The sequence below is a fragment of the Phasianus colchicus genome, chromosome 17 (genome assembly GCF_987193195.1).
Source record: "Phasianus colchicus chromosome 17, bPhaCol1.hap1.1, whole genome shotgun sequence".
NCBI classification, from domain to species: Eukaryota; Metazoa; Chordata; class Aves; order Galliformes; family Phasianidae; genus Phasianus; species Phasianus colchicus.
The window spans coordinates 1,501,899-1,528,501 of record NC_143452.1 but is presented as its reverse complement, the minus strand read 5'-3'; the positions used below and the strand labels follow the sequence as shown (position 1 = coordinate 1,528,501).

The 26,603-nt window shown below is 45.2% G+C and overlaps 2 protein-coding genes across 3 annotated transcripts in view; one reads left to right on the top strand and one right to left on the bottom strand.

The window, feature by feature from the left end:
* Nucleotides 1–1,154: 1,154 nt before the first annotated feature.
* On the bottom strand, nt 1,155–9,157 carry GDF5 (growth differentiation factor 5). The gene is made up of 2 exons (XM_031605690.2): nt 4,344–9,157; nt 1,155–2,778 (listed from the first exon to the last, which is right to left on the bottom strand). Exons 1-2 carry the CDS (start codon nt 4,975–4,977, stop codon nt 1,910–1,912), a joined length of 1,503 nt encoding a protein of 500 aa, XP_031461550.2. The 5' UTR covers nt 4,978–9,157; the 3' UTR covers nt 1,155–1,909.
* A 23-nt stretch (nt 9,158–9,180) lies between these two features.
* CEP250 (centrosomal protein 250) overlaps nt 9,181–26,603 on the top strand; it is a 33,272-nt gene continuing 15,849 nt past the window's right edge. Inside the window, exons 1-18 of one of the 2 annotated variants that reach the window (XM_031605673.2) lie at nt 9,181–9,297; nt 11,003–11,071; nt 11,717–11,799; nt 12,999–13,164; nt 13,816–13,922; nt 14,600–14,827; nt 15,343–15,439; nt 15,921–16,019; nt 17,003–17,164; nt 17,444–17,622; nt 18,035–18,217; nt 19,105–19,249; nt 19,515–19,661; nt 19,837–20,067; nt 21,595–21,788; nt 24,187–24,314; nt 24,483–24,652; nt 25,416–25,595. In XM_031605673.2, the coding sequence (XP_031461533.2) occupies nt 9,187–9,297; nt 11,003–11,071; nt 11,717–11,799; nt 12,999–13,164; nt 13,816–13,922; nt 14,600–14,827; nt 15,343–15,439; nt 15,921–16,019; nt 17,003–17,164; nt 17,444–17,622; nt 18,035–18,217; nt 19,105–19,249; nt 19,515–19,661; nt 19,837–20,067; nt 21,595–21,788; nt 24,187–24,314; nt 24,483–24,652; nt 25,416–25,595 (2,679 nt within the window). In that variant the 5' untranslated portion in view covers nt 9,181–9,186. Of the gene's footprint in view, nt 9,298–9,940; nt 10,104–11,002; nt 11,072–11,716; nt 11,800–12,998; nt 13,165–13,815; nt 13,923–14,599; nt 14,828–15,342; nt 15,440–15,920; nt 16,020–17,002; nt 17,165–17,443; nt 17,623–18,034; nt 18,218–19,104; nt 19,250–19,514; nt 19,662–19,836; nt 20,068–21,594; nt 21,789–24,186; nt 24,315–24,482; nt 24,653–25,415; nt 25,596–26,603 lie in introns of those variants that run through there. The other variant, XM_090151929.1, reaches the window with a different exon arrangement.

Here is a 26,603-nt window from a genome sequence, read left to right as displayed (position 1 = left end):
GACCTGTGGAGAGCCCACCTGGGGCCCAGAGGCAGACAAGATTCCTGTGCACAGCCCTGAGTCGCGATACACACCATGAAGCACCAGAATGTCTCAGGTGTGTGTGATGGGGTAGCTTCAAATGCTAAGTGTGTGTTATTAACATGCTGCTTAGTCACCCTACTTCTGTCAAGTGTTCCGACCCGCTTCACTTTGTGTTATTGCATGGATTGGGCTGAGTTACATCCAGGTCTGCAGGCAGCAATCACTGTGCTAAGCTATTGCAAAGACATCACACATATGAAAGCTTTCTGCAGTGTTTCTCATTATCACCCCACTGTAGGCTGTGGCACACTCTGCCTGCCCAGGGAGTCCACGTGCCTGTGGCTGGGCTGCAGCCACCAGGTGCTGTGAGCTGTTGCAAGGACCCAGCAGTTCAGAGCTCTATCTCAGAGAACAAACAAGGACAGAGATTTGGTCACCACTTCTCTGTGGCCATCGAGCAGGTGCTTAACACCCTTTCCATCAGTGTGAGTCAGAACAGGCTCAGCCTGGGGTCAGTGCAGGAGGACCTTGGGGTCATATTCACCTCCTGGCAGTGATGCTGAGCAAGCAGAGTTCAGACCCAGGAACTCGTGTGGCTTGCTGGTTTACACTGCAGCAAAACAAAGACCTTAGCATTTGTAACTAAACTATTGATAAGCCATGTCAGTCATTCCCAATGGTTCCCACATCCTGCCTGATCCACCTACATTCAAATGTCAGAATGGTTATGTAGGTGAAATCACACAAAAAGAAATCCCAGAACAAATGTATGATCCATGCCTGGAATAGATACAGGAGATATGCAAACACGCAGCTGTTGGAGTGTGGAGTGAAAAGATAACAGTTCTTTTGCAATCAGCTGCATAATTCATCCTAGCCCCAGGTACACAAGTGATGGTGTCCTTCCACACCCGACTAAAACACGGCGTGCTTTCAGATCTTTCTTCCAACGTTTCCAATCAGCAGTTAGAGGCAAGTGAAATACATGAACGTGTTATGCATACCTCCAGCATTCTGCTGCTCTGAAAAGTCCCTTTCACTTGTATTTATTGTACAAAAACGTTAAAACAAATTCTTACCAGCATTATAATTATGCAGAGTTGGACAGCTAGGCACAATGTAGCACTGTGTCAATAATTTATTACATCTTATGCCATAACTGAACACTTTTACTAGGAGCATTTGAGAACAACTTGGACCTTATACAGAGTAATATATCTTGCTACACAATAATGGAAAGGTGGATAGTTAAGAAAGATATGTAGCTTGCAGGAAAACATACATGGAAAGTAATACCTCCTGCATCACCCATCTCCATGTACAACTTAAAACTAAATCAACATATTACATTTAATTACTCCTTTTTATATATGCATAGTTTTGAGAGCTAATCAGAAAGAAATCACATTGCAGCACAACTATTTACACCAAGATGGGAGCAGGCAGAACACAACCTTCCCTTCTAGACATCAGGACTATTTCCTTACAGTTCTTCATAGACAACGCACACGGGACTCAGTCTCAAGGATGTTGTTCAGACAGGTCACAGCTCACCGATACCATCTTTACACACTGCCTCTAGAGTAAAAGCAGGTACTTAGAGGCATGGAGGTCAAATCTTCCCTGTCATAGACTTTAGTTAGAGCCAGTCTTGTGTTGCCAACACACGGCTTTATACTGGGCTGTGTGACAGCGTCCGAATACCACTGAAATATGCCCACAGTGGAGAGATGGTGGAGACACGTACAGAATCGCTGGATTTGGTGCTACAATCCTTGTAAACGTGCCCTAGAGGTAAGAAATTAAGTTAACCTTGTTTCAGGAGAGGTTATGTTCAGTGCGTCACACTGCCTTTCGTAACACATCCACATGAGCAACTGTTCTGCTACCTGCAGCCACACGACTCCACCACCATGTCCTCGTACTGCTTGTAGACCACATTGTTTGCGGAGTCAATGAAAAGAATGCTGATAGGACTCAGCCTGGTTGGAACACAGCAAGTTGGAGGCGTCGACTCGGGGTCCATTGAGTTCATTAAAGTTTGGATAACTGCATGATTGGTGGGCTCTAGGTGGGATCTAAGGGGGAACTCACAAAGACCTTCGCAGTGATACGCTTCGTATTCTAGAGGTGCTATTATCCAGTCATCCCAGCCCATATCCTTAAAATTCACATGGAGGGCTTTTCTGCTACACCTTGCCTTCAGGTTCTTACTGGGCCTCTTCCCTTGCCGTGTTGCTAGAGGAGCTCTTCTCTTCCGCCTCTGATTGAATAAGTACTCATACACGGTTTTGTCATCTTGGCCAGATCTAGCCTTGATTTCATTGAAAAATAAGTCCCTTTTTTTTGTCCTCCCAAATACCAAGAAGAGAGCCTTTTCATTGACCTGTCTTCCCGTTCTGTTAAATCCCACAGTCCTGAGATCAACCGCTCTCCCCCTGTCAAAAGTTTCCAGTTCAAAACACAAGTTAACCAAGTTTTTAAAGTTCCTAAAAAGCTTCCAGATGTCAAACACTTCCCATTTTGGTGTATCTGTGATACTGACAGTACGAGAGTCCAGGAGTGTTGCTGCTTGTCTGTTGGTAGAGCAACTAAATAATCTCACCTGGGAAGTTTTTCCAGAAGAATGAGACTTCCAGGTATCAGAAGGCTTTTTCCTCAATATTCGAAGCTCTGCTCCCAGCAGGCCATCTTTTTCTAATGCACTGATGTCAAAAATGTATTTTTGTTTTCTTATGGTTGGCGCTCGCTCATCTAAAAAAAGCACACACATTTTTAAATCAAGCACAGAGCAATGCTAGTTTTTCAGTTCTCTACAATGTTCCTGAAGTTCCCCCATAAGACTAGAAGTTACCTTAGTTAGCCCACTAAACAGAAAGAACAATTCTTGTCTAAGGGATGGGTTCTGAGCAGGAACCTAGAAGAATGTACTGACTCATCAGGGAAATGAGCTCTTGAGCTTGCCCTGGAGAAATGTCAACTCTTTCACCAGCGGGCATTTTCTAGCTTCAAAGTAGCCATTAGCCAATTGGAAAACAGTCATTTATAAGGTCTGAGGACTCACAGGGCCTATTCACCACTTCCATCCCACTTAAATTAGTGAATTGGGGCTTCAGTGGTGCCCGGGCCTCATGCTGGCTCCAACATTACCCTTAGACAACACAATAGTCAATTAGTCCTTTAAAACCAACATCCCCCAGGAACTGCCGGACACAAGGATAATTGCCTCATTAACTTGGCTCCACAGGATTCACAACTTTTCCAAGTTGGGCAGAACAACGTGCCTCCCTTTAACCTGATGCTATCTTTGCCTGGTTAAACCCATGAGCAGCACTAATGAGGAATAAGTTGGCCAAGCCAACTTTTTATCAGTGTTTCAAAAAACAACGCCTTCCAGTGGCGAGCCAAGGGTCTGAACACAGCACTGGTCAGCTGCGTGCCATCCTGTCCCAAAAGCCAAACTATTCTTAATTAAACTGCAAACAAATCCAGTCCTGGCTGAGCGTTCAATCACTATTATGTAATTAGCTGTGGCCGATGTTGCTTCCTTAAGTCCATGACCAAGCTCTCATTAATGTCACCGGAAGCAACATGGAGATAAGTCTCCCACCAGAACGGCAAGGTGAACGTCTTTCTTTGGGAGCCTGGTTATGTGTTGTGTGAAAGCAGACACTAGGCCAAATTTCCAAAAAATTTGGAACCATAACATTGAACCGCAAATTAGGGAGTCCCAGAAGTTATTTACTCTTATTAGCCCATGCTTAGCTATGAGCTTCTGCGGTTAGAAGGCTGGTGGTGTCCGAAAGCATGAGATCTGAGCTCATACAGGTACACCAACACTAGTCAATAACAACTCCTGGGTCTACATTGTAGTTCCTCCCAACTCATCCTTGAACAAATTGGGGTGACCTCCAATACTGAAACTTGTGTTTTTCCACAGAACAGCCCCTTGCTCAGCATAGAATGTATTTTTAGGCACACTTAGCAATAAAATCAAACATTAGTTTCCAGAAGCTACTTATTGAAAGAGCATAGGATAAAAACATTAAAGTTTAAACACTTAAACATGCAAGGACTGATGGATTTTCAGAAATATGCATCTAAAATTTTCTCCTCGTGTTTTGCTTGGCTGCCACGCAACCATCTAATTCTGCCTCTAGAAAAATTCACCTAGATAAGGACAAAATCTACAGCAAAGCTGTACAGTTTCATTTATGCTAAAAAGAGCCTTTTGACTTTAACAGCACACAGTTGTTATTTTCTAGTAAGCCTTGCACTCAGGCATCCCTCTGTCCCACATACGCGAGCTCCCCTCTTACCTTGTCCTTTGTCTATAAAGCTGGTTATTGTATTGGCAAGTCCAGCCTCCAGTTTTACACTTCCATTAACACCTTTTCTTTCTGCATCTGAGAGAGTCCTGTACAAAGAGAGCATGTATTCATGTGGCGTTATGGGGGGCTGTCTGAAAGTTTCCTTAGCTTCCCTTTGGGTGACAGGCTCTTTAGTCTTTTTCGTTTTGAAAGAACTGGTATCAGTACCGCTCGTGCCAGTTTTTTTCAAAGCCGCCTTGCTGCTAAGATTTGGGACCTTTGGAGTCACCGTCCTTACTCCAGAAGGTCTGCTCGGGAGATGTCCTACCTTTGCCTCCGTGGCTGCTGTTCTTGAAAGAACCCTCTGCGATTCATCGTTCTTGGCCAGCAGAGCTCCAGCCTGAGCAGCACTGCTTTTAGTCCTTGCCTTTGAGGTCCCGGTGCTAAATCCATGGTTCGCAGCCCGTGGCGTGCCTGCCCGTGCTGAGGGAGTCCTCTCTTTTCCTTCTGCTTTTAACAGATCTGTTTTAGACCCTGGATTACTCTGGCCTGCTTCAGAATTACTCAGTGCTCCAGGAACTAGATCCAGAGACAGCCAAGTCAAATGCCAAAGCAGTAAAGTGAGAAAATGCAGGATTTTCATCCTCTGGTCTTCCTCTGAATGCCACTAAAGAAAAAATCAGGAAAGGTTCCTCCAGTTTGGCAGAAGAAAACATGAAAGAAATTAAAAACCAAAGTCAGCAAAAATGGTTTTCGATTGAGATTAAAACATTTCAAATCTCGTTGTTCAGTGCTCGTATCCAGTCCCATAGTGGAAATGCTCATGAACTCAGACGCGCTCTCCCCTGACTTCAGTTAGCGGCTGTAAAGGACTTGTTCTTGAAAAGAGAAAGTTTACCACCTCGTTTTCTTCTGTAAAACTGACTGAAAACTTGAAGGAGTCCTGTTTAAATCGGAGGGGTTTTTTTTCCAAGAAGGAAGAATGGCGTAATGCTGCCTCTGTGTTAAAAGGTTTTTTTAACGTTTTGAATCCTTTCCAGTGAAAATATTTCACACACAGAGACCTGCAGGTGCTCAGAAATCTTTTACAAACCTGAACTCAGGAATTGGAAACGGAATTCCAACAAACCTATTTAATTACTCTCTGATGTCATGCTGTCTAAACTAATTTAACTGCGATATATTTCTTTAAAAAAAAAAAATCTTCTTTGCCCTTTTCATGAGCATGAGTCATACCCTGCCTCATGTGAAACAGCTCGGCGGGCTCAGGGCTCCAGAGGACGCCTTTTTGAGCGGCGGCACAACCTCTCCTTTCGCCTTCCATCAACTTCACGTTTAAATGGGACAAACTGCAAGATCACCAGCCGGGACCTGTCCTGCGGCCCATGGGAACACGCACATTAAAACCTCAGTGCGGAACCCGTCCAGCTCTTTATTTCTGCAGCGCTGGAGCAGCGGCTTCGCTTTGTCCTCCAGCGGCGTCGCTAACAACGCAGGCACTTAACAGGGGTGCAGATTAATTTTGTACAATGCAGCGGCACCGCCGTGCCCGCAGTCATCGTATTTTGGCGTCTTTATGGCTATGCTTTGAACAAACCCACGTAACCCAGCTGCAGCAGAAGGCTGTGCCGGCAGTGCACCCTGCAGGCAGCCCTGCTCCTGCCACCCGCACAGCTCAGGGTGCTCCATGCCGGGGTGCAGCCAGGATGGAGGTTTTGTTAACCCAAATGTAGGAGAGCTGCCTGCCCACAGCCAGGGGAAGGCTGGGAGACGGGAACAAGAGCTGCTTATGTGGGAAGGGTATCTGCTGCTGTCAAGGGAGCACGGAGCAAGAGTGGCTTTCATGCAGTGCAAAAAATGAGCTGTTGTTGTTCTGAATGAGCCTTTGGGAAATGAGGCACTGTGCTGGAGGCATTAATGGGACCCTTCTCTCATCCAGTACTGGTGCTGAGCCCAGTGCTCCCCTCCCAGTCGCTTATTTCTGAAGCAAGAATAAAAGGAATAGATACAACAGTCTAGATTTAACTTGATTTGGACACACTGTGACATTTTCCACTCCGACACAAAATTGCTTTCATAAATAACAACCTGCAGCCCTTTCCACATGACACACTTCGAATACTTCACCTTATTCTGGTGGAGGAACCAAATGGTAGAACAGCTCAGTGACTGCACAGATGTCAAAAATGAGGGAGAACAAAAACCCCACCCTCCTGATTTTGGTCTAATTGCCATTCCTCTGGAGTCGATTTGATGTTTCCCATCAAAACAAAACAGCTTTTCCTTGAGTTCCTTCCAACAGGCCCATTCCCCAGCAGCTCCTTCGTGCTGTCCGCATGCCCTCAGCCATGCTGTCCCTTCCTCCCACCGTTACCCACTTTCCTGCAGCAGACCAGTGTGCTGCATCGGTTCTGCACTGCCTACAGAAACAGCTGAGTGCTGAGTTCACGCTCTTATTCTACGAGGGATGCCCTGAAAGTAATGCCTCCTATTTTATGATGGTGGCCCATGATGTCAGAGGAGGGTGTTGGTGGAATGGTAGCAGATTGAACCTTCCCACCAACATTCTGTTCTGTTCTGTTGTCATATGACAGATGGCAGCAGAGGGACAGCCTGACAGAATGACATCTGACATGGGAGTTCCATATGGAGCAAAGGGATGGAATCAAATTCCTCCATGTGGAAAAGCTGGCACCCAGCAACATTCACCAATATTTGCTGAGCATTCCTGAGACCAAGCAGTGGATATGAGCACAGTGAGGCTGTGGGTGATGCATGTCAGCAGTGGTGATGGCAGCCATGGATCCCCACAGCTGGTGCGGACTTCTACAAGTGCAGCATGCAGGCTTTTGTTCATTGCTAGTGAAAATGCACAGCTAATGGTGGTGACTAAGTTGAAAAACAGCATTTTGCAAGCTGAGAATCTGCTCCGCCAAACAGTGCTATCTGTTGTATCTGTTGTAGTTGGTATGGAAGATAGGAGGCATTACTTTTGGTGTATCTAGCTTCCAACACCAGTAAGAACTTTGTATCTTGAAGAACTCTATTGTTCCATCAAACTTTGTTGAGATTCACAGATACAGAAATTATTTGGGAGATGAACAGGAAAGAGCAGAAGGTGAGACAATGTGACTACACAGGCCTTGTCTCTTGGTAAATCAGACTAAAAGCAGAATCAATCAAATGTTCACACAGTATTTACATAACTGAGATGAACGTGTCTCTCAGTTTAAGGATTTTATTAAGCACCCAACTGATACTGCCAGTCACAACAAGAATGAACGCAATGATCTTTAAGGTCACTTTCAGCCATTCTAAGAAAATATGATTCTTTAAAAAAATTGTGCTGCAACATCTTCACAGAGATCAGGAACTAGAAAGAATGACAGAAGGCCTGTGCAAGGAGTTCACCTGAAACAGCACAGGGGGAAAAAAATGGGCCAGCAGGAATTGCATCCCATGGGAGCCTAGATAGGGCAGTAGCACTTTGGTAGCAAGGGCAGAGAACACGTTTCCACAGCAGACACCAGGACAGCAGACAGGCTGCATGCAGGGGCTGCTTTCCTTGCTGGGGACGGGCTGACCAGTGTGTGTAGATACCTCTCAGCCTCTGCCTGCCTCCTTCTCACAGGAGTGCAGGAGCACCCAGAGCTGCCACCACCACATCCCACAGCCAGGACACGGTGAGCAGGAGGAGCGTGAAGCTGCAGATGTTGAGCAGTTTGCTGGAACCTCAGCAGTGGGCCACTGGGACAGAACTACTGTGAGTTCCTCTGAGCAAAGCCCTGGGGACTCCTTCAGTTCTCAGAACGTGTTACCCATTATTCCTGTCCCCTGTGTAATTTAAACCAGATGCTTCTTCTGGCCATTCTGCTGTTCCTGGAGGCACGGTCCATCAGGCTCTTGCATGTCACCAACATGGCTGCTGCGATGTGAGTGCTGTCAGAGCTCTGCACTCCTATGGATCCGCATTTCAGTTCAGAAAGCCACGAAGAGCTGAGACAGCATCCAGTGATCCACGTGCCTGGCTGCACCACTGCACACCAAAGGGATGGCTTTTGTCAATCGAACTCATGCAGCTGCAGGGTCAAAAAACCGTCATTCTTTTCTACCTTTGTCTCATTCCTCAGCGATGTAGCACAGCTATAAGTGAACCCCATCTGCTCCGTGCAGAGCAGGCATTCAGTGCCCATGTCTTCGAGCTGCTCCCGTCCTTCAGGTTGGATATCAGGGAAAGGCCGTGCCCCAGAGGGCGGTGGGCACGGCACAGCAGGCACGGCACAGCAGGCACGGCACAGCAGGCACGGCACAGCAGGCACGGCACAGCAGGCACGGCACAGCAGGCACGGCACAGCAGGCACGGCACAGCAGGCACGGCACAGCAGGCACGGCACAGCAGGCACGGCACTGGCTGCCGGGAGGACACTGCTCTCAGCCGCAGGTTTGGGTTGCGGTGCTGCCGTTGGGGCCGGGTTGGCCTCAGCGGTCCGCGTGGGTCTCTTCCAACTCGGGATGTTACGACGTGATTCTCTGGGTACCGGTAGACTCCCGGCCCACTTCGGAGCATTTCTGGCTTTACCTTGATTTCTAGCGACGCCTCACAGAGCGAAATCCGCCTCGCTCGCATTTCGCACGTCACAGCCGAATCCACCTCCCCTGCATCCAGCTCACGCTCAGCTTTCCCCCGCACACAACCCCCGGGCGGCCCCACCAGCCGGGCACAACGTCGAGCCGCCCGCAGCACCCGGCAGCGGCAGCCCAGCCGCGGGCACGGCGCGCTTCCCGCCGCGCAACGGCCGGCCTATCGCCGCACCGCGGGGCCCGGCGGGCGGGGCGGGGCCGGGCGCGGGGCATGGCGGCGAGGGAGGCGGCGCGGGGCCGGGGCTGCCCGCGGCGGAGGCCGCACGGAGCGGAGGAGGCGCAGCAGCAGCGGGCGGTGCTGGCGCGGAAGCTGCAGGAGAAGGTGAGGGGAGGGCGGGAGGAGGCGCAGCCGGGCGCGGGGCCCGGGGAGCGGCACGGCCCCTCCCGCTGCCCGGAGCGCCCCGCGGCGGCCTGGGCGCGGCCGGAAGGGGAAAAGCCGCGCGGGCTGAGCGCCGTGCGGCGCGCTGAGGGCGTGCGCGGCGGGCCGAGGGGGCTTTCGCCCGTTGGAAGGCTGCAACGCGTAACGGAAACTCGTCCCCTCTGAGCGCTGGAGGCGTTGCGGCTTTTTTTCCGAACGAGAAGCCGCTCTGCGCTGAGCGGGCGTTGATTAACGCTGCGCGGTTTGGCGCCGTGCGGGACAGGTGGCGGGGGCAGGGCGGTGCCGGAGGCCCTGCGGAGCTCCGCGCGTCCCCTTCAGGCTCTGCCGGCTGGCTTCCCACTTATTTTAGTATTCCCGAAGCAGTGCTGCTTGAGCCCAGCCGGCAGCCGTGCGCAGACCTGTCCGCCCCGAGTCGCTCCCGTTCAGACGCTCTCACCATAGCAGAGCTTTTCCTTCCCTCTTGTTTTTACTGTTTTTGTCTTACTTGGCTGCGTTGCAAGAAATTGCATTTTCTTGTTGATCGTTCCGAGTAGGATACTGGTGCTACGAGGAGCATTAATTGATGGCAAGCTGGACGTGAGCCAACAGTTTGCCCTCACAGCTCAGAAAGCCAGCCAGATCCTGGGTGCATCCAAAACAATGGGGCGACGGAGGGGATCCTCCCCCTCCGTGCTGCACTGCGAGGCCCCACCTGGAGCACTGCGTCCAACACGTGGAGTCCTCAGCACAGCAGAGACGTAGAGCTGTTGGTACGCGTCCGGGGCAGAGCTGCAGCAATGATCTGAGGGACAGAACACCTCCCTGAGAGGACAGGCTGAGAGCTGGGGCTGAGCAGCATGGAGAGGAGAAGGCTGTGGGGAGAGCTTTCAGTATACAAAGGGGCTGTAAGGAAGAAGGGGAAAGACTCTTTAACAGGGTCTGTTGTGATAGGACAAGGGGAAATGGCTTCAAATGAAAAGATGGGAGATTTAGGCTGGATGTAAGGAAGAAGTTTCCTGCAGTTAGAGTGGTGAGGCACTGGAACAGGTTGCTCAGAGATGTGATGGATGCCCCCTCCTTGGATGTATTTGAGGTCAGACTGGCTGAGGCTCTGAGCAGCCTGACCTAGCAGTGGGTGTCCCTGTTCATTGCAGGGGGGTTTGATGAGATGACCTTTAAAGATCCCTTCCAACTCAAACAATTCTATGATTCACAGTAAGCTTACTGTTACTAGGCATGCTGAACCGCTTGGTAAGTTTTCTTTTCCAAGCTCGTAATGAAACATGATTTAAGAAGGATTGGTCATTGATTTTGGTGTTGGCCCACTTTCTGGATTTAACATGGTTTGCTGAGGTTTGAACAGCGTAATCTTCAGTCTGACAGATGCAGTTGGCCTGGCATGGCGTCTGTGTCTGTCTCATCGTTCCGCATGTCATCACTGTCTCAGGATGAGCAGTTAGTACTATGCATAACATAAACCCTTTCTCATTTTCTTTAGTATTAGATAAAGTGAAGCTTCCATGTATGATAATTACTTCTCTCCGTGTCAGCAGTGCTGTGGAAAGTACTGCGCTCCCTCTGTAAAGGCTTAGAGAAAAACTAATGCAGGAGGAGCTGAGTCTGTTGGAAGCTTCATTTCCCTCATCCTAATTCTCTGTTTCCACCTCAGCTGCTGCAGTATCGGAGCTGGTGTCGTGAGCTGGAGCAGCGACTTGAAGCAGGAGGGGTGAGTGTGCAGGTATGTGGCATTTGTTAACTCAGATTAAAGTCTCCTCAAAGCAGTAAAAACCTTGTTTTCCTGATGTGAAGATTCAAAGGAGTACTTCAGTATTTTGCCTTTCAGTATTTTGTCCAGTAGCCATTGATAGAGCAGCCTTTAGTCCTGGAAATGTCAGTCCAGCAAACCTTATCAAGAAGGATGTTAACTTTGTGAAGGAGTGTTTTCTTGCTGGAGTAAGGCTTGTGCTGGGTCTCAGGAGAGGGCTGTACTGCTTCTTACATGACGGCTGTCTCTGATTAAGGATCAAAACATAGCATCTTAGAAGGCAAGAATGCAGGCACTCAACATATAGAGCTGGCTAAGTGCTTTTCTTTCTGCTTCATGGCTAATGTAAACCCAGGAAACAGAGTAGGAGAGTATGTATACCCAAGCTTCAAGTCTAAGTGAGCAGTCTTGATTGTGAGCTGAAGATACCCAGCTGTGAGAGTGGAAAACTGAGGGGGGCAGTACTCTACACCTCCCATCCTCCCTATAGTCTAGATGCTGTAATGCCTGGAAGAAGTCATGAGCTCCTAAAATACCAAACAAATGAAGGGGAAAGCAGTGGATGATAACAGCAGTGAAGGGAACACAAGAATTTGATTAAACCTTTCCTTTCTTAAGGGATCCCTTTCAGACAGATGGGAAACCACTGAACACCATGGCCTGGAGAAAGCACTCCTTCAGTTAGAAGAAGAGCAGCAAAGGTAAAAGGAAAGAGCAGTACCTCATTCTTGGTGTCCTGGATCCTCGTGGAAGTGAGATAAAACCTCTTAAGTTCTACCTAATCTTCTCAAGGGAAGTGGCTGGACGGGCCATTTTGAAAGCAGGAAGGTCCACAGTCTGTACCTTTGGAGTGAGGGTTGGTTGTATGACCTCCAAAGGTCCCTTTCCACCCTAAATTTTTCTATGATTCAGTAGGTGAGGTACTCAACAAAGCTCTGCTTTACATGGGAATCAAACCATAACATCCTAAAGATTTCATAGAACAGGTGTTTTCCTATTTGGTTTGGAGTTTTGTTTTATCTGACAAGCATTTGGCACCACAGGAATCTTCTGTCATATTTTTCTGCACTTTTCTTTCTCCTTCAGCCCCAGAGATAAATTGTGTGTGGTATAAAATATGTGTGTGCTGTGTTGCCTAAGTTGCAGAGTAAGGTGGAGGAAGCACAACTCCTACTTTTGTCCAAAAACTGAGCTCTGTGCTTGTTCACTGGGCAGTTGTTCTTCCAATTTTCTTAGTGAAATATTTCCTGAGGGAGACCTTAGGCTGTGGCCTCACAGTAATTGGCCTGCAGTGCTTTACGTTCCTTACAACGAGTATGGCTTAAAACCTCCTTGAGGGCTGCAGATCCACTGCACTTTTGGGAACTGAATAAAAGTTCAGTTTTTAGTTCAGAGCTTCATTTAAAGCTGTTTCGCACACATGTATGGCCTTGGTTTTGTGCTGTGCAGTTTGCTGGATCAAGAAAGTGGGGTTTTCACTGCAGGCCTGATGTATTGGGCGAGAACAGAGAGAGGCTTAAAAAGAAGTGGGCAAAAGTAGGAACAGTATTGCAAGGGAAAGGATGTGAAAGCAGAGATAACAGTGGTGGTATGAAGGCAGTCAGGACCTGCATTTAGTAGGATCTTGTCCACTTCATTGTCATGACAAGTGACCAGCCAGAGCATAGAGAAGGCAAGAGCTTAACTTGTGAGGAAGGGGAGACTGACACTGTAGATGGAAATGAGGGCTTAATGCAAGAAAAAACAAATGGGTTTGCTGTAGCAGAGACATATTCATTATTCCTAGAAAGCACTTCTACTGTTTCCTTGAAAAGAAAGTTGTTGAGGGAACTGGAAAATCACAAGGGTGCTACCTGTAGTAGTTATTCAGTCAGTTCATTTCTATTTCTCCCTTTCCAAGGTGTGAGAACCTGGCAAAAGTGAATACCCTCCTGCGGGAACACCTAGATAAAGCAAATGAGGTGAATTTAGCCCTTAAAGAAGATGTTGGAAAACTGACAGCAGATTGGATGAGGGCCCGAGAGGAGCTGGAATTGAAGGAGAGTGAATGGCGCAGTGAGCGTGAGGTAAGGATAGGCTGTAGGAATGTCAGTGTAGTGCCAGACTCAAATGAGAATATGGTTGTGGTTAGCAGAATGCAACTGTGGGATGGAGGGATGTCAGCGGAGGTGGTGATGGAAGATACTCGCTGGCTGCAATGATGCTGCAGTCTTAAAGGCAAGTACTTGCTATTGCTGTACACTGTAGGCCAGTCACACATGGACTCTTCTTTATTTTTCTTTTTTTTTTTTTTTTTTTTTACACTTTTTAAATCTCAGCAGTGAAGAACAGAGAGGTCTGTATGTTTTCGGGTTCAGAATAGGTAAAACAAGGATCAAGACAGGCATCCCTTACCAGCAGTCTGTGGCAAGGAGTTTGAAGGAGTTTGTTTTTGTTCTTCCTTCACCAAGAATGTTAGATATCTCCACAGAACAAGATAAGGAATCCTGATCAGTGTGCTTTGTTGATAGCCACTGCATCAGGAGAGGTGGGAACATCTTTGAATTCAGGTAGCAGGTTTACTGAGGATGTTTGTGTAGTGCCTCTTCAGGCCTTGATGCTTCTGCTGGAGTTATTAAATGTGTTCTAATGATGATGGCTGTACACTCAGATCTAGAAGGATTGTACAGTGACAGGGAAGGCTGAATTGCTGTTCCTTTTTGTCTCTGTGTGTTTAGTTTTATGACAGCTACTTAAGGGGTGAACATAACCGTCTTCTGAAGCTGTGGCGGCAGGTGCTGACTTTCCGCCGTCATTTCCTGGAAATGAAGACAGCCACTGACAGGTGAGGAGAAATTAAGAACAGGTACCTTGGAGAGCAAAATGTAGCTTCTCTTCTTTTCACACCTGCTTTCTGTACTTTGATCTTCCTTTAGTTACAGCTAATAATACAGTTTCTCCTTTGATAACTTAAAGTAATTCCATAAAGCCTGCTTTGGATCTGTTGCCACCTGTGTGACCTACTGTAGGGTACCTGCTTTAGCAGGGCTGTTGGACTCAAGGATCTCTTGAGGTCCCTTCCAACACCTGTGATTCTGTGTTTCAAGGATTATTCTTATAGTACCTTCCTGAAGCATTTCTTATGTGCATGTCTTCATAAGCCTCTTAGCCGTCCAATTGAGGTCACTTAATGATGAGATGCTAGTTATAGAATCTGTGGATCTTAGTAAAATTCGTTGCATGTATTAAAGATAATTAGAGTATGTTAATAAGATACAACAAGAGCAGCAATTTATGAGTGATTAGAAGTTCTTGAAGCCTCCTGACTGTGCTATGCATTTATTCTGAGGAGAAAATAAACTGATTCCACAGCTCTATAGATATTCATCTGACCTTCTGAGATTAGCATATGATTTGTCCCTAACAAAGGTACAATCTATTGCCTGATTTTTGTACTTGAAAAGTGTTCTGACTGCTAAAAATTGCACTGTGAACATTAGTTTTTTCTTTATTCTTCCTCAGAGATTTGTCAGAGCTGAAGGCAGAGCAAATGAGGCTCTCTGGATCTATACTTGTGAGCTGCTTCCGACTGAACTCTGGCGTACAGCTCTGGGAGTCTGTCACTTTGGGTAGGCCTGTCCCAAAGGATCAAGAACAGCAACAAGTGGAAAAGGAAATAGACCAGAAGGCTTTGGAAGTGATGTGCTTACAAGGCAATGGGGACCAGGAGAAGAAAGAACTTCAAGATAGGTTAATATATCTTAAACTTTATTTTAGTTCCTACGTCATCTTTTGTGACTGCTGATCCATGCTCAGAACACACCTATTTGTTATATATTCGTATAACCTCGTTTATGCCCAGTGTTAAAGTTCTGGTGGAAGCTCTTCTGAGGAGGAAGACTGGAAGAAAGATTGTATATTGTAATGCAATTGCCACTGCTGATTCTTATTGAGAAATTCAGAGTAGTATAAAGCTCTTTTGCTGTCCGGGGCTGTGCTCAAGCATATGGGAGAAGTTTGCACAGGACTGTTGTAAGCAATATGGCACTTCTGTACAGATGTTTCTTTGGAAGACTGAGTGCAGAGTCCTTTGGGCCGAGTAGTGCCTTTCTGCAGTGCACAGCATGTTAGCATCTAGAGATTAAGGCTGTCTTTGCTGTGTTTTCTGGGCTGAACCTCTTCTGCTGTGCTTTTGGGAGCTGCTTATCTTTTTAACACGTGGTGTGCGATGCTTTTGGAATGGCATGTGGACCTTCTCTTCTCAGGGTGATGGAGCTCTCAGCCTTGCTTGTACAGTCTCAGAAGCAAAATGAGGAGAAAGAGAAGACCGTGAAAACACTTAACGACACTGTGGAGATGCTAGTATGTTTTACCTTTATCTGGGAAGTAGCCCAGTGTCTGCTTGGTTTGAGTAATTTGTTCTCTAGCCTTAGCATAGAGAGGTGTGGCTTCCTCAAGAGGAAGAACAGTTAGGATGTGGAAAAATCAGGAACATCACCAAGATAGCTGCTGTGTGTTTGGCACTCGTGGGGTCCATCCAGGTGCAGGCAATGGCAGGAGAGCTGTAGACATTTTGGGTGCCTTAAGGGGTTTGCATCCATGCAATTTTGCCTCAGACTTTAAGTTTCTAGTGGGCAAATTGACTTGGAATTGACAGCTTAACTGTCTGTAAAAATGAGTGGCTGCTCTTTCTCTTATTAGTTTTAGCAGAGAAGAAATTGAATAATAAGGAAAGTTATATACTTGAACTAGAGCTTGTCAGCATGACAGTGCTGATGAAGATGGAAATGCTTCAGAGGGGAGCAGCTCTTCCTTCTCCACTCTTTCCTCATTCTATTCTCAGGAAGCAAGTCGGCTAGATGTAGAATATGAAGCTTCGTTAAGTAAAAATGCCAAAGAAGAGAATCTTGCCCTTCAGAAGCTAATCAAAGAGATAACAGCGGTGAGTACATTTTTGAGTTCACATCCTTATAGATTTGATTTTGAAGTACTTGATGATGGAAAGAGAAAAGCACAGGGAATAAAATCACATGTTTTATACTGCTCCTGGCTGTTTAATTTTTATGCCATTTTCCTGACATGAAACCTATTACAACTTCACAGTAAGCTCTCCTGTGACTCTTCACCTGAATTTCAGTAGGTTTGCCTTCACTGTCACGTTAAGGTCTCTCTTGAACTGTGCTTTCTTAGTTGGCTACTTGACATTTCTACTCCAGTGTTGCTTGGAGGCTTCCCAAACCCTCCGTGAGCAATAACCATGTTGTTCTTCAGATTTTTGCAAAAGGTCACTGACTCAGTCAATGCATTTGCCAGCTTTGCTACTTCACTCTGTCTTCACTGACCATTATCATCACAGAATCTTAACTGTTCCAACTGGTTAGTGGTAGGTTTAACTTACTCCAAATCTTCACTCCGTACAGGAGGTTTAATCATCAGATTTTTTACACTGCCTCACACAAAGTCAGTTCTTTCTCCTTATTTAATAATTTTTTCCTTTTTTGCTTTTGCTCAGAGCAATTATAAACATTAGCCATTTCATTACTGTTTTCCAGTATTCATCAGCTGCCTTCTTCTCTGGGCAGTGTTAATGGCTCTTTTCATTGCTGTTTCCAGTGTTGATTTGGTGCTTGTACATGTGGCTTTGAGAAGCCGAAAGAGGACCAAATCATTCCTGAGAGCTTCAAGAAACTGAGCATTCAAACAGCCTCTATTCAGTTCACATTGGTTTCTTCTCTTCTTGTTTATAGTAGCTCTGCTTAGAAGTCCCTGCAGTACTTGTGGCTGGGACAAAACTTATTTAATCTCTGAAGGAATGAGTGAATTAAGTCTTTAACAACTCTAGGGTGAAGTGGGGAAAACGGAGAAATAGATGGAGGAAAACAAAATAGTATGAGCAAAGAATAACAGCTTGATGTGGGCTTTCAGGTGGTGCTAGATGACAGTGACAGCACAGTCAGCATTGTCCACACTGACAGTTCCCAGCATCCAGAGTCTAGCAACATCCTCTCTTGCCTGAGCTCCTTTGATGCAGAGCATGCCTTTGTGTTGGTTCAGGAAACACTGGCAAGGAGGCAAAGAGCAACACAGGTGAGAATTTCTGATAGCCTTCACCACTGGCCACAGTCATTAATGTTTCACCTGGCTTCAGATCTTTTCATTTGGTTACCAGTTTCTTTCTAGCCATCATCCCACTCTTGCTACTGTATGGCCTTGCCAGTCTCGCCAACAATGTGTTCTGCTGCTTTTCTCTCTTGATCTCCTTTCCCTCATCATAGCCTTTGCTTTCAGCTCCCAGCTACTGTATTAGACGCCATCTTCTCTGCTCATTATTGCTTGATTCTGCTATTTTCCTCCCCATCCTTACAGGCCCTAAAAGAAGAGCTTTCTGCCAGGCAAGATTCTATCAATTTCCTGCAGCACCAGCACAGACAGGAGGAAGAGAAGTGCAAGAAGCTGCAGCAAAGGCTTGAGCAACTGGAGGAGGAAAATAAGATGTCTCACAGCCACCAGCAGCACCTCGAGTCTCGGGTACAGGCACTCAAGAGGTAAGTGTTTCATCCTTCTGTGTTCTAAAGGTAGTCTACTTTCAACTCTAAGATTTCGGAGTTGCTATGGGCAAAGAATTCTCCCATGCCCTATTAACAACCTCCTGTCACTGCTTTTCATGCTCTACTGTCATCCTGTGGCTGCTTTTCTTTGAGATTCTGAACAGTGTTGGAATACAGATGCCTCTCTCAACACGCTGCTTCTCTGAATTTTGTTCTTTGAGTGCCCTTTCCTAGCCACTGGTTCTCACTGAATGCAAGCCAAAGCCTGCCTTATTTTATCTCTGCAGTTGTCTTGTGAGGGGAGGGACAAGTCTCGTCTTATTATGCTTTCCACAATTCCATCCTAGAATGGTGAAAATGGGATCAATGAGTATGCAGATCACCTTGTTCTTCTTTCTTGTCCCTGCAGTGACTGTGAAAACCTAGAGAAAATCAGGGGAGAGCTACAGCAAAAGCTGAAATTCAGTGAGCAAGAAGCCTCACATCTGCGTCAGAGTAACACTGAGCTGCAGCTGAAGGAAGATTCAGCCCAAGGGGAAAAGGTGGAGCAGCAGCTGGCAATGGAGAGAGCACATCATGACCACGAGCTCCTGTGAGTGTTAAAAGCTTTCTCTGGGCAGGGGAGAGCACTGCTAGATCTTAGGTCTCTACACACTGCAAAGGAAAAATGTTGTCTATTCACTGTCTGTAGCATAGAGCTGTGAGGGAGTACATAGGCAGGGCTGGGTACCCACTGACATCAGCATAGCTGCCTCCTTGTCCTTTTTTATAGTCCTTTAAAAATTAATTCAGACCTGACCAGAGTATTTATGACAGTCATCAACTGAAACAGATTATTCAGACTGGATTTAAGGAAAGAAATCAAACCATTGTGATGAACAAGTTACTCAGAGATGTTGTTTAGATTCCACCCTTGGGAATTTGAAAGACACATCAGGATAGAGCCTTAATCGATCTGGACTGATTCCATAGTGATCCTGCTTTGAGCTGAAGATTATGCTTGGCATCCTTCTGGGGTCCCTTCCAACCTGAATCATTGATCCTATGATTATTGGATTGGAAATCAATATGCATCCTCTCCCAAAATAGATTGCAAACTCTTTAATTGCTGAAGGTGAGAACAATTTTGAGAAGTATGTTTTACCCAAAGATCAGCTTTGCTGTGTTTTATCCGCTGTGTCAAAAAGGAGTGCTAACAAGCAGGAAGCTGTTAGGTTAAGAATATTCAAAGTTTTTGGAAACATTCTGTGATTTTTTTGAAAGCTCGTTCTGCTTTCTCTGTGATGAATGTTTCATGTACATCACTGACAAAGAGTGACACAGCTTTAGTTAAAACATTCCAGCATTCTTTACATGTGAATAAAAAGCTAGTGAAAATCCTTTAAACTGCTATATTTGGTGTACAGTATGTAGTCTTTGTTTTGCAAACATTAATGTTTTTTGGCATTAAAAACCTGTTGCCTTTCCCCTTCTCTCAAGTCTGAAAGACTTAGCTGCACTTGAAGCAAAACATTCGTCGTTACAGAGTGAATTGATAGCAACAAGGGAGAAGCTGGAGGAAGCACACCTTCAGAGGGATCTGCTAAAGCAAGAGAAACACGAGCTTACAGTGGCACTGGAAAAGGTATGGACAACTTATTCCTAAGTAACACTTGGAAAGTGTTAGGGAGATCACCACAGGTGCTGTTTCTGAGAAAATAGCATTATCTGTTGTGGATAATGCTGTGATCTGCACAGGCTCTGTGGTGTAGTTAGTGCCCACATGCTTGTTAGGAAGATCTAACTGGGAATATGTCAAGTATATCAGAGACACAAAGGAGATCTGGAGTTGCTGCTTGGAGTCAGGGTAATACTGTCTTTGTTTTCATGCTGCTGTTTTGTCTCTTCAGGCAGAGAAATCAGTAGCAGCATTGACAGGGGCTCAGAATAAGTTGAATTCTGAAATAGCTGATCTACATGTTGCCGCAGCAAAGATGAGCAGTATTAATGAAGCTCTTGCATTGGATAAAGTGGAACTGAACAAGCTTGTGTTGCAGGTGAGCAGTTTCCAACAATGCAAGGCATTCATCTCCAGCTGCTCGATGTTTTTCAGACTTTGTGCCTTCAGACAGTATGACTGACTGAATATGGAGATGTTCATTTTTCTGTCCAAGCCAAATCTTCTACAATCTTTAACTGTATTTTGTTTTCTCTGTGCATCTGTGATTGTAGCTGGAACAAGAGAATGAACTTCTGTCAGATAAAGTGAATGAGATGGAGAGAGCAAAGGTCTCTGAACAGGAGAAGATGACCCTGTATAAAAGAACAAATGAAGAGCTTTGTGCAGAGAAATCCCACCTGGAGGAGCTGCTGAAGAAAGCAGAGGAGCAACAGGAAGAGCTGCAGATGCAACTGAGAATACTGGCAGAGGAAAAGGAAGAAACCCGGGAGAAACTCAACCAGGTGAGGTCAACAGTCTGGTTCTTCTGGGTGGGCATTTGTCTGCTTGGCTCAAGAAAGCTGCGTCTGCTTGGTTCTTTAATCAACAAGGTGCTTGGTAATACTGGAGGTCAGAAGGCTCTGTTTACTTGCTTTTGGAAAGGGGTTGATGGCTTGCAGAGACTATAATTCTGAAGGATTGAACTGTCCTTTATTTCTACAGATTATTTTGGTCCACTTGTCTGCATTAGTCCCTTTTCTATTTTTTTATAAGCTCCAGAGATACAATTATTGTTGTCCAGGCATCTGAATGAGGCTACCACTGTTATTGGTGGCAAAACAAGCAAACATTGAAGCTCTTTGTCTTTTTCTGAAGCAAGAAAAGCTGTACATTTCCATTTATATTTTTATTGTGAAGTCCATCACTTTCAGAACTGAATTTGTTCAAACCTGGGGAGCGGGGTGGAGCTGCAAGTCAATGTCTGCTGCCCTGTACTGCTAAGAAAGGGATTGGCATCTTGCTTGTACTGCTGAAATTATATTTTAAGACCTAAATGTAACTTGGAATTGTTAGAGCGTTGTTAGGGTTTGAGGAAGATGAGAAGTGGATGAACAGACAAGATTGTTTTCTCTCGACTGACTGTTTTTGTTATACTGGAGAGAAAGCTCAGGAGAATCATATCACTGGGGAGGTTTTTTGTCATTTTAATGACAGTTTTGTAGTGTGCAGTCATGGGTAGTGGGGGATAACAGAGGAAAATGTTATTTTTCTCATGATCTGTTCTGTATTAGATAAACTTTAAGTATGAGGTAAGTTATTTGGCAAATACAAAGCAGAGATGGTGCAGTGCTGAAAATAGCTTAAAAATCATGGTTAATCTCCAAGCTTCATTATCAGCAATGTATATTAGGCAACTTTTTTTTTTATGTAAGCCAAGTGAACAGTATGACAATGAATTACTATATACAATCTCTTTAGCCATATCACCCCACAAATTGCTAAATGACAATACTCTCCAATGCTTCCCTGCCTCATGGCATCCAGCTGCCATACATACTAAATTAAGTGCCACTTTGTGGGATTTTTAGTTGTTTTATTGGCATTTTGTTTTTTTTATTGTTGTTGCTGGTGTTTGTTTGTTTTTTTAAGGAGAAACCATTTTTAGTTTCGTTCTCTTCATCCAGCAAAGCTGTATATGCTCAGACTTAACATTTACAGCATGATAGGGATTCTGACAGAATTCAGTTTGCAAGGGAGCAGTTCTGGAAGACGAGGGATTTTTGCATGAAGACACATAATCTGGGGTCTGTATGTTTGTCCTCAAGTAGCTGTCTGGTCTCAGCCAACCTGGTGTGGCCCTATGTATCACTTCCAAGTCTCGGTGCCTTTTGGCAGCCCAGAGTACTGGTGCTGTATACAGCAGATGCTCTTAGGCTTTCAACCCACACTGCAGGAATTCTTTCTCCTCTCACCGATTCAGAAGTGACACCGGTTGGCTCTGAGCACGTATTCAGAGAAATGACCAGAAATATATTTTATCCTGCTTTCAGGTTTACCGCCAGCAAGAGTCAGCTAGCAGTGGTTTGGAGCAGTTGCGCCAGCAGTCCTCTCGCCAAGAGGATGCAGTGGCCAAGGTGTCCAAAGAGAAGGAATTCCTGGTGCATGAGAAGGCTGCCCTTGAGGTGCAACTGGCAGCTGTGGAACGGGACAGACAAGGCCTTTCAGAGCAGCTGGCAGAGGCCAGGTAAAGGCAGGGAGGAGGCCCTAGACAGGACATTATTTAATGTCTGTAATTACAAAGGTGGTAATCATTACACCAGGATTTATTGCATCCTGTACGCTTTCCAGATGGCCTTACCTTCCTTAGACTGAAAATTGAATAATTTTAAGCAAAATCTTGAGGGGGGAGGAAGAAAATGTATCATGATGTGTGTTATTTTTGTGACAGCTAAAGCTAACACAGTCCTAGGCTCGTGTTCGTGCCCCCTTGCACATCACTGCATGAAGTCTAAAGCAGGCCAATCCGATTCCTCCATATCTGGTACCCCGCCTCTGCATTGGGAAATAACTCTGCCATGCCTTACTTGCTTGCATCCAGATGTTTAGTGGAGCCTGAAACTTCTCTCTGTTTTTTTTTTTATGTTCTGCACATTTCAACAAAGATATTTAGGATTCAAGACTACTATACATCCTGAGTAGGACAACATCATTTAGAGTGAAGCTAGAGGCTTATGCTGAAGATCTTGAGGGCATTATGCTTCTGATCTAACTCTTGTTAACTGTGATGCAGGACCTAGGTTTAGTTATATCGGCAGCAGGGAAGTTTATTTTGAATCCTTGGCAGTCCTTGGGAATTCTTGTTCACCACTGGGTCCTCTGTACCTTACTACATGGCCTCCAGAGATGGCCATCATGGAGATGTTACGCAGGGAGGGAACAAGGCTCTGTCCTTGTGCTGTATCAGGCTGCTAAGATCGTATGACAAATTCTGTGTTTCACCAAAGAAATGCACTGAGATGTTTGTCCTTCCTCCTAGGTGGTTTTTAGCTGATTCCTGAACTACAGCTGTACAAATGATGTTTTAGAGATTGTCACGTGCCTGGACTTTTACACTTGGCTGTTCCAGAGTATGTTGTTATCAGGGCTGATGAATGCTATTTCAACACTGATTCTTGAGAGCTGCTGCTTCTGATCTCCAGCTTCTCCTACTCGATCCAACTGAATTGTTTTGTGAGATTGGCTGTACTGCTTGTCTGCAGCTTTTATTGCTGGTTCAACTTCCAGAGGAGAGTGCAGCCAAAGCTGCAGGGTGTGATATGGAGAATTTTGAATTTGAGCTCTGCAGTAACACTGTGCATAGGTGAATGGAGGACAGTCATTGTTTGCATGTGTCTATTCTACCGTAAAAACAGAGAGATTGACAGCAGATAGTTTCAGAGAGAGTTTATTAAGATGTTCAGTTCTTTTTTTTTTTTTCCAGTGACAGCATCAGTAAAGAAGAAGAGATGCATTAGTTATAAAGAACCTTTGGCAACAGATAAAAGCATTACCCAGAAGAATAAGCAGTTAGTCTCACCGGATGATGTTCTCGAGCCTTTTGCTGTCCCAGTTTTGGACTCTTATCTTTCCTGTTTTAGGCTGACTTCTGTTTCTCTTTCAAGTGTAGCACATTCAATTTATACTGCCGGATATTGGCATGATCAGACATTTTTTCTACTGTACACTGAAGTAATCAAATGCTGTGCTGGCATTTATTGCTTTATCATCCACGGCATGCCTCTTTACCTTTAATGATATCATCCTAATTCCTGTTCTAATGAAACAGTGCTGTGTATTGTAAGATACTGGCACTCAGAACACTGTATTAGAGCAGAGAAGTAACTTCAGCTTCTGATTCGAAAATCCTGTGTGTCACTCATAGCAGCTGTGTATGAAGTCTGTGTATGTAGCAGTTTGTATCTGCAGTACCACATCTTCCATTTTAAAGAACGATGAACTGTTTGGGCTACTGCATGCTTAGTTAGCAACACTCAATGAAAAATAACAAGTTTCTCTTGAACTTACAGCAGTTTGAACTGAAGGATTATCTCTTATCTCTCCTTTCAGATGGCACTTCAGCTGTTAGAATTCTTAAAAATGCAGCTATAAGCATGAGAGGTTACTCTATCATCTGGTGTATCCCTTTTAAATATAGGGAGTTTGGAAAATTACCTGCATGTGACTATGTTATGAACAGCATAAACAGCCACTAGTAAGCCAGGAAAATGCTCCTTTTTTGCTCTGTTTCCCTTCTACCTCATCCCACAGAACAAGTCTGAAGTGCCAATGAGATCAGAGCTGTGAGCAGAGGATGGGCTTTTGGTTTTTAACACAGCTACCTGTCTATTACAGATAGCAACTTAGGATTTGGCTATTGAGATCAAGTTAGGCTGTGTTTTCTGTGTTATGGCAGGTTGTAAGTAAAATCTGGAGGGGCCTACATTGCTATTTTAAATGGCAGAAATGTTTTTTTGCCCATGAATTTCCACACAACCCATTTTCCATATTCAGATGTTGGGAACCTGAACCAGTTCTTACTGGAATAATTCCCTATGGATGTCAGGAGCAAGAATCTCATTTCTTTCCATGTTTCCAACATGTAGGTCAGTGAAGGACACCCTGGAATCCAGCCTGTTTGAGGCTCAGCAGCACTCATCTCACTTGGAGGTCACCAAGAGTCAGCTTGAAATCCAGCTTCATACAATTATTCAGGCTAAGGAAGTGATACAAGGTGAGAGCCTCATGTACTTTGCATCTGGTGTGCATTTGCAGTGCAATGCTGAGGAATGAAGAAAATGCAGAGAGAGCCCTTTTCTCTGAAATTAAAATGGTGTAAGGGTAGCAAATTCAGAATAGTTTCTGTAGGCACTGCTTTTCTTGCCATCTGCCATGTTTGCAGGGGAAGTGATGTGTCTTCAATACGAGCTGGAAACAGAGAGATCTCTAATGAAGCAGGAACGGGAAGACATGGCACAACGGCTCATTCAGATAGAACAGCAGCATAACAATACCCTGAAACTTCAGCAAACTGATCACGAAGTGGAAATAAACAAACTCCTACAAGACCTGGTAGGAGACAATATGTTTTTAATTCTTCAAGCAAGCTCTGTGGGATTGCTTTTGCATAATTGTTGCGTGAGTGTGAGAAATGGCAGTAATTATCAGCTGCCAGAAGCCACACACTGCTAGGCCTGGCAGTAGAGCCAGTAGCTCATACTTGAAGGCATGTGAGGGCCCACATGATTTTGTTGGGATGGTAAATGCAGCCACAGATTTGTTGTGGGCCTAAAGCGGATTGAACAGAATATTGGGTGAACTCCACCCAAAGCCACAGTAAAGTGGTAGGATCTCACCAGACTTCTGTCTGCCATGAAGTAGACTCACAACATTCGTGCCAACTGCAATCCCAGTGACTTCTTTCTATCATTTTGTGATTGACAGAGGCGTTACTCTTGGGCTTAAAGCATGTGGAACAGGCTCCTTGTTCCTGTAGTTCAATTCACAGCCTGTCTTGTGACTAGGGCGTTGGGATACTGGCCTCTTTCTCACCCTGCAGTCAGTCTGCATCTTTTCAGTGATTACAGTAACTCTGAATCCTGAAAATAGAAGATAAATCCTGAGATGGTTGGAAACAGGCAGCTATCAGAGAGGAGAACTTAACATCTACTTTTCTTTTTCTCGCTGAGCTGCTCTTTTATGTTCCTTGATAGGGCACCCTTGATAAGGCAGCTATAATATGCTGTTCAAGTTAGTTATGTGGGAAGGGTGAGGATTTACATGTTTCACGTGTTACGTGAGACTTCATCTTGAGGTCTTTTCCTTCACTCATCAGGCCAGTGAACGGGAAGGGCGCCAGTTTGAGCTACAGGAGATGCTGGAGCTCTGGGAAAAGGAAAAAGCAGAGACAGAAGGACAGCATGAGAAGAAGCTGTTTCATATGAAAGAGAAAGTTGCTACCATGCAAGCTCAACAAGAAGAGGAACGAACTAGATTTGAAAGTACCAATCAAGAGGTAAATATGAAAGCAGAATTTATGTTTTTACTCATCTGTGTTACGTAACTACAGCTCTCTTCACACTGCGTGTCTGGGTAGAGATGTCTCTTGGATGCACTTCTGTAAAAAGGATGCCTTAACAATCATGAGACCTCTGTGCTATGAAGGATAGTGCCTATAACACAGTGTTAAGAAGGCCAAGAAGTCCACTGAAGCCTGCGGATAGTATGAACACCATAATCATGTCTCACAGTGGTGAGCTGAAGGAAGCCACCTGTACAGAAAGGACAGAACTATGAGAGCTAGTTGGGTATCGGGATGTGAGAGCATGCCTTGTATGTCCCTGTTTTCCTGAAGTGTTTTCTACTTTGAATTGTGTAAAGTGATATGCATGCAGGACTGTCTTTGGCAGTAAGAATGAAATATTTCTGAGCAGTGTATAACAGGTGGCCTCTCAAGTTTTTCTTTCAGAAGTCACTTGCTGGTAAACTGTTTTGTGTCTAGATCTTCTGTGCCAAAGTAAACCTGTCATGCACTGAGAGTCCCCCCTGTGTTCTACCCAGATTCCTTCTTAAGCAGACTGCCTAGGAATGCCAGTACCCCCATTTGTGACTACCAGTACTGGAGTGATAGGACCAGCTCTCAGAGGTGTCAATATGTGTCTTAAAACTGGAATTTTCACCAAGCCCTACTTAGAATACATGATTTTCCTGAAGAATCTACTTCCTTCATCTCCTGCGGGCTTGTATGTTCTTTACTGCTGGGTGCGTGCAAAAGTCTGTATTAAAAGACAAACAAGACATAATGGAAGACAAAGAAAATGCCATCATCACCACTAGGAAAGTGCCACACATTTTCCTATTAGGTGATTCAGAGTTTGTTGAAGGTTCAGTCACAAATGGCCCGTGTTTATGCTACCCTTATGACTTTGGAATCTGTGTCACCGAGAGGACAGATGGTGACCTAAGAGATGGGCATCATATTGCTCTGAGACTGCGTGAGCCCATCAGCCTTCAAATCATTGAA

Excerpts from the sequence above, each read along its gene's own strand:
- GDF5 (XM_031605690.2), bottom strand. The coding sequence starts at position 4,977 with ATGAAAATCCTGCATTTTCTCACTTTACTGCTTTGGCATTTGACTTGG. Across the intron at positions 2,779-4,343 it reads CTTTATAGACAAAGGACAAG|ATGAGCGAGCGCCAACCATA; the intron begins GTAAGAGGGGAG and ends TGCTTTTTTTAG.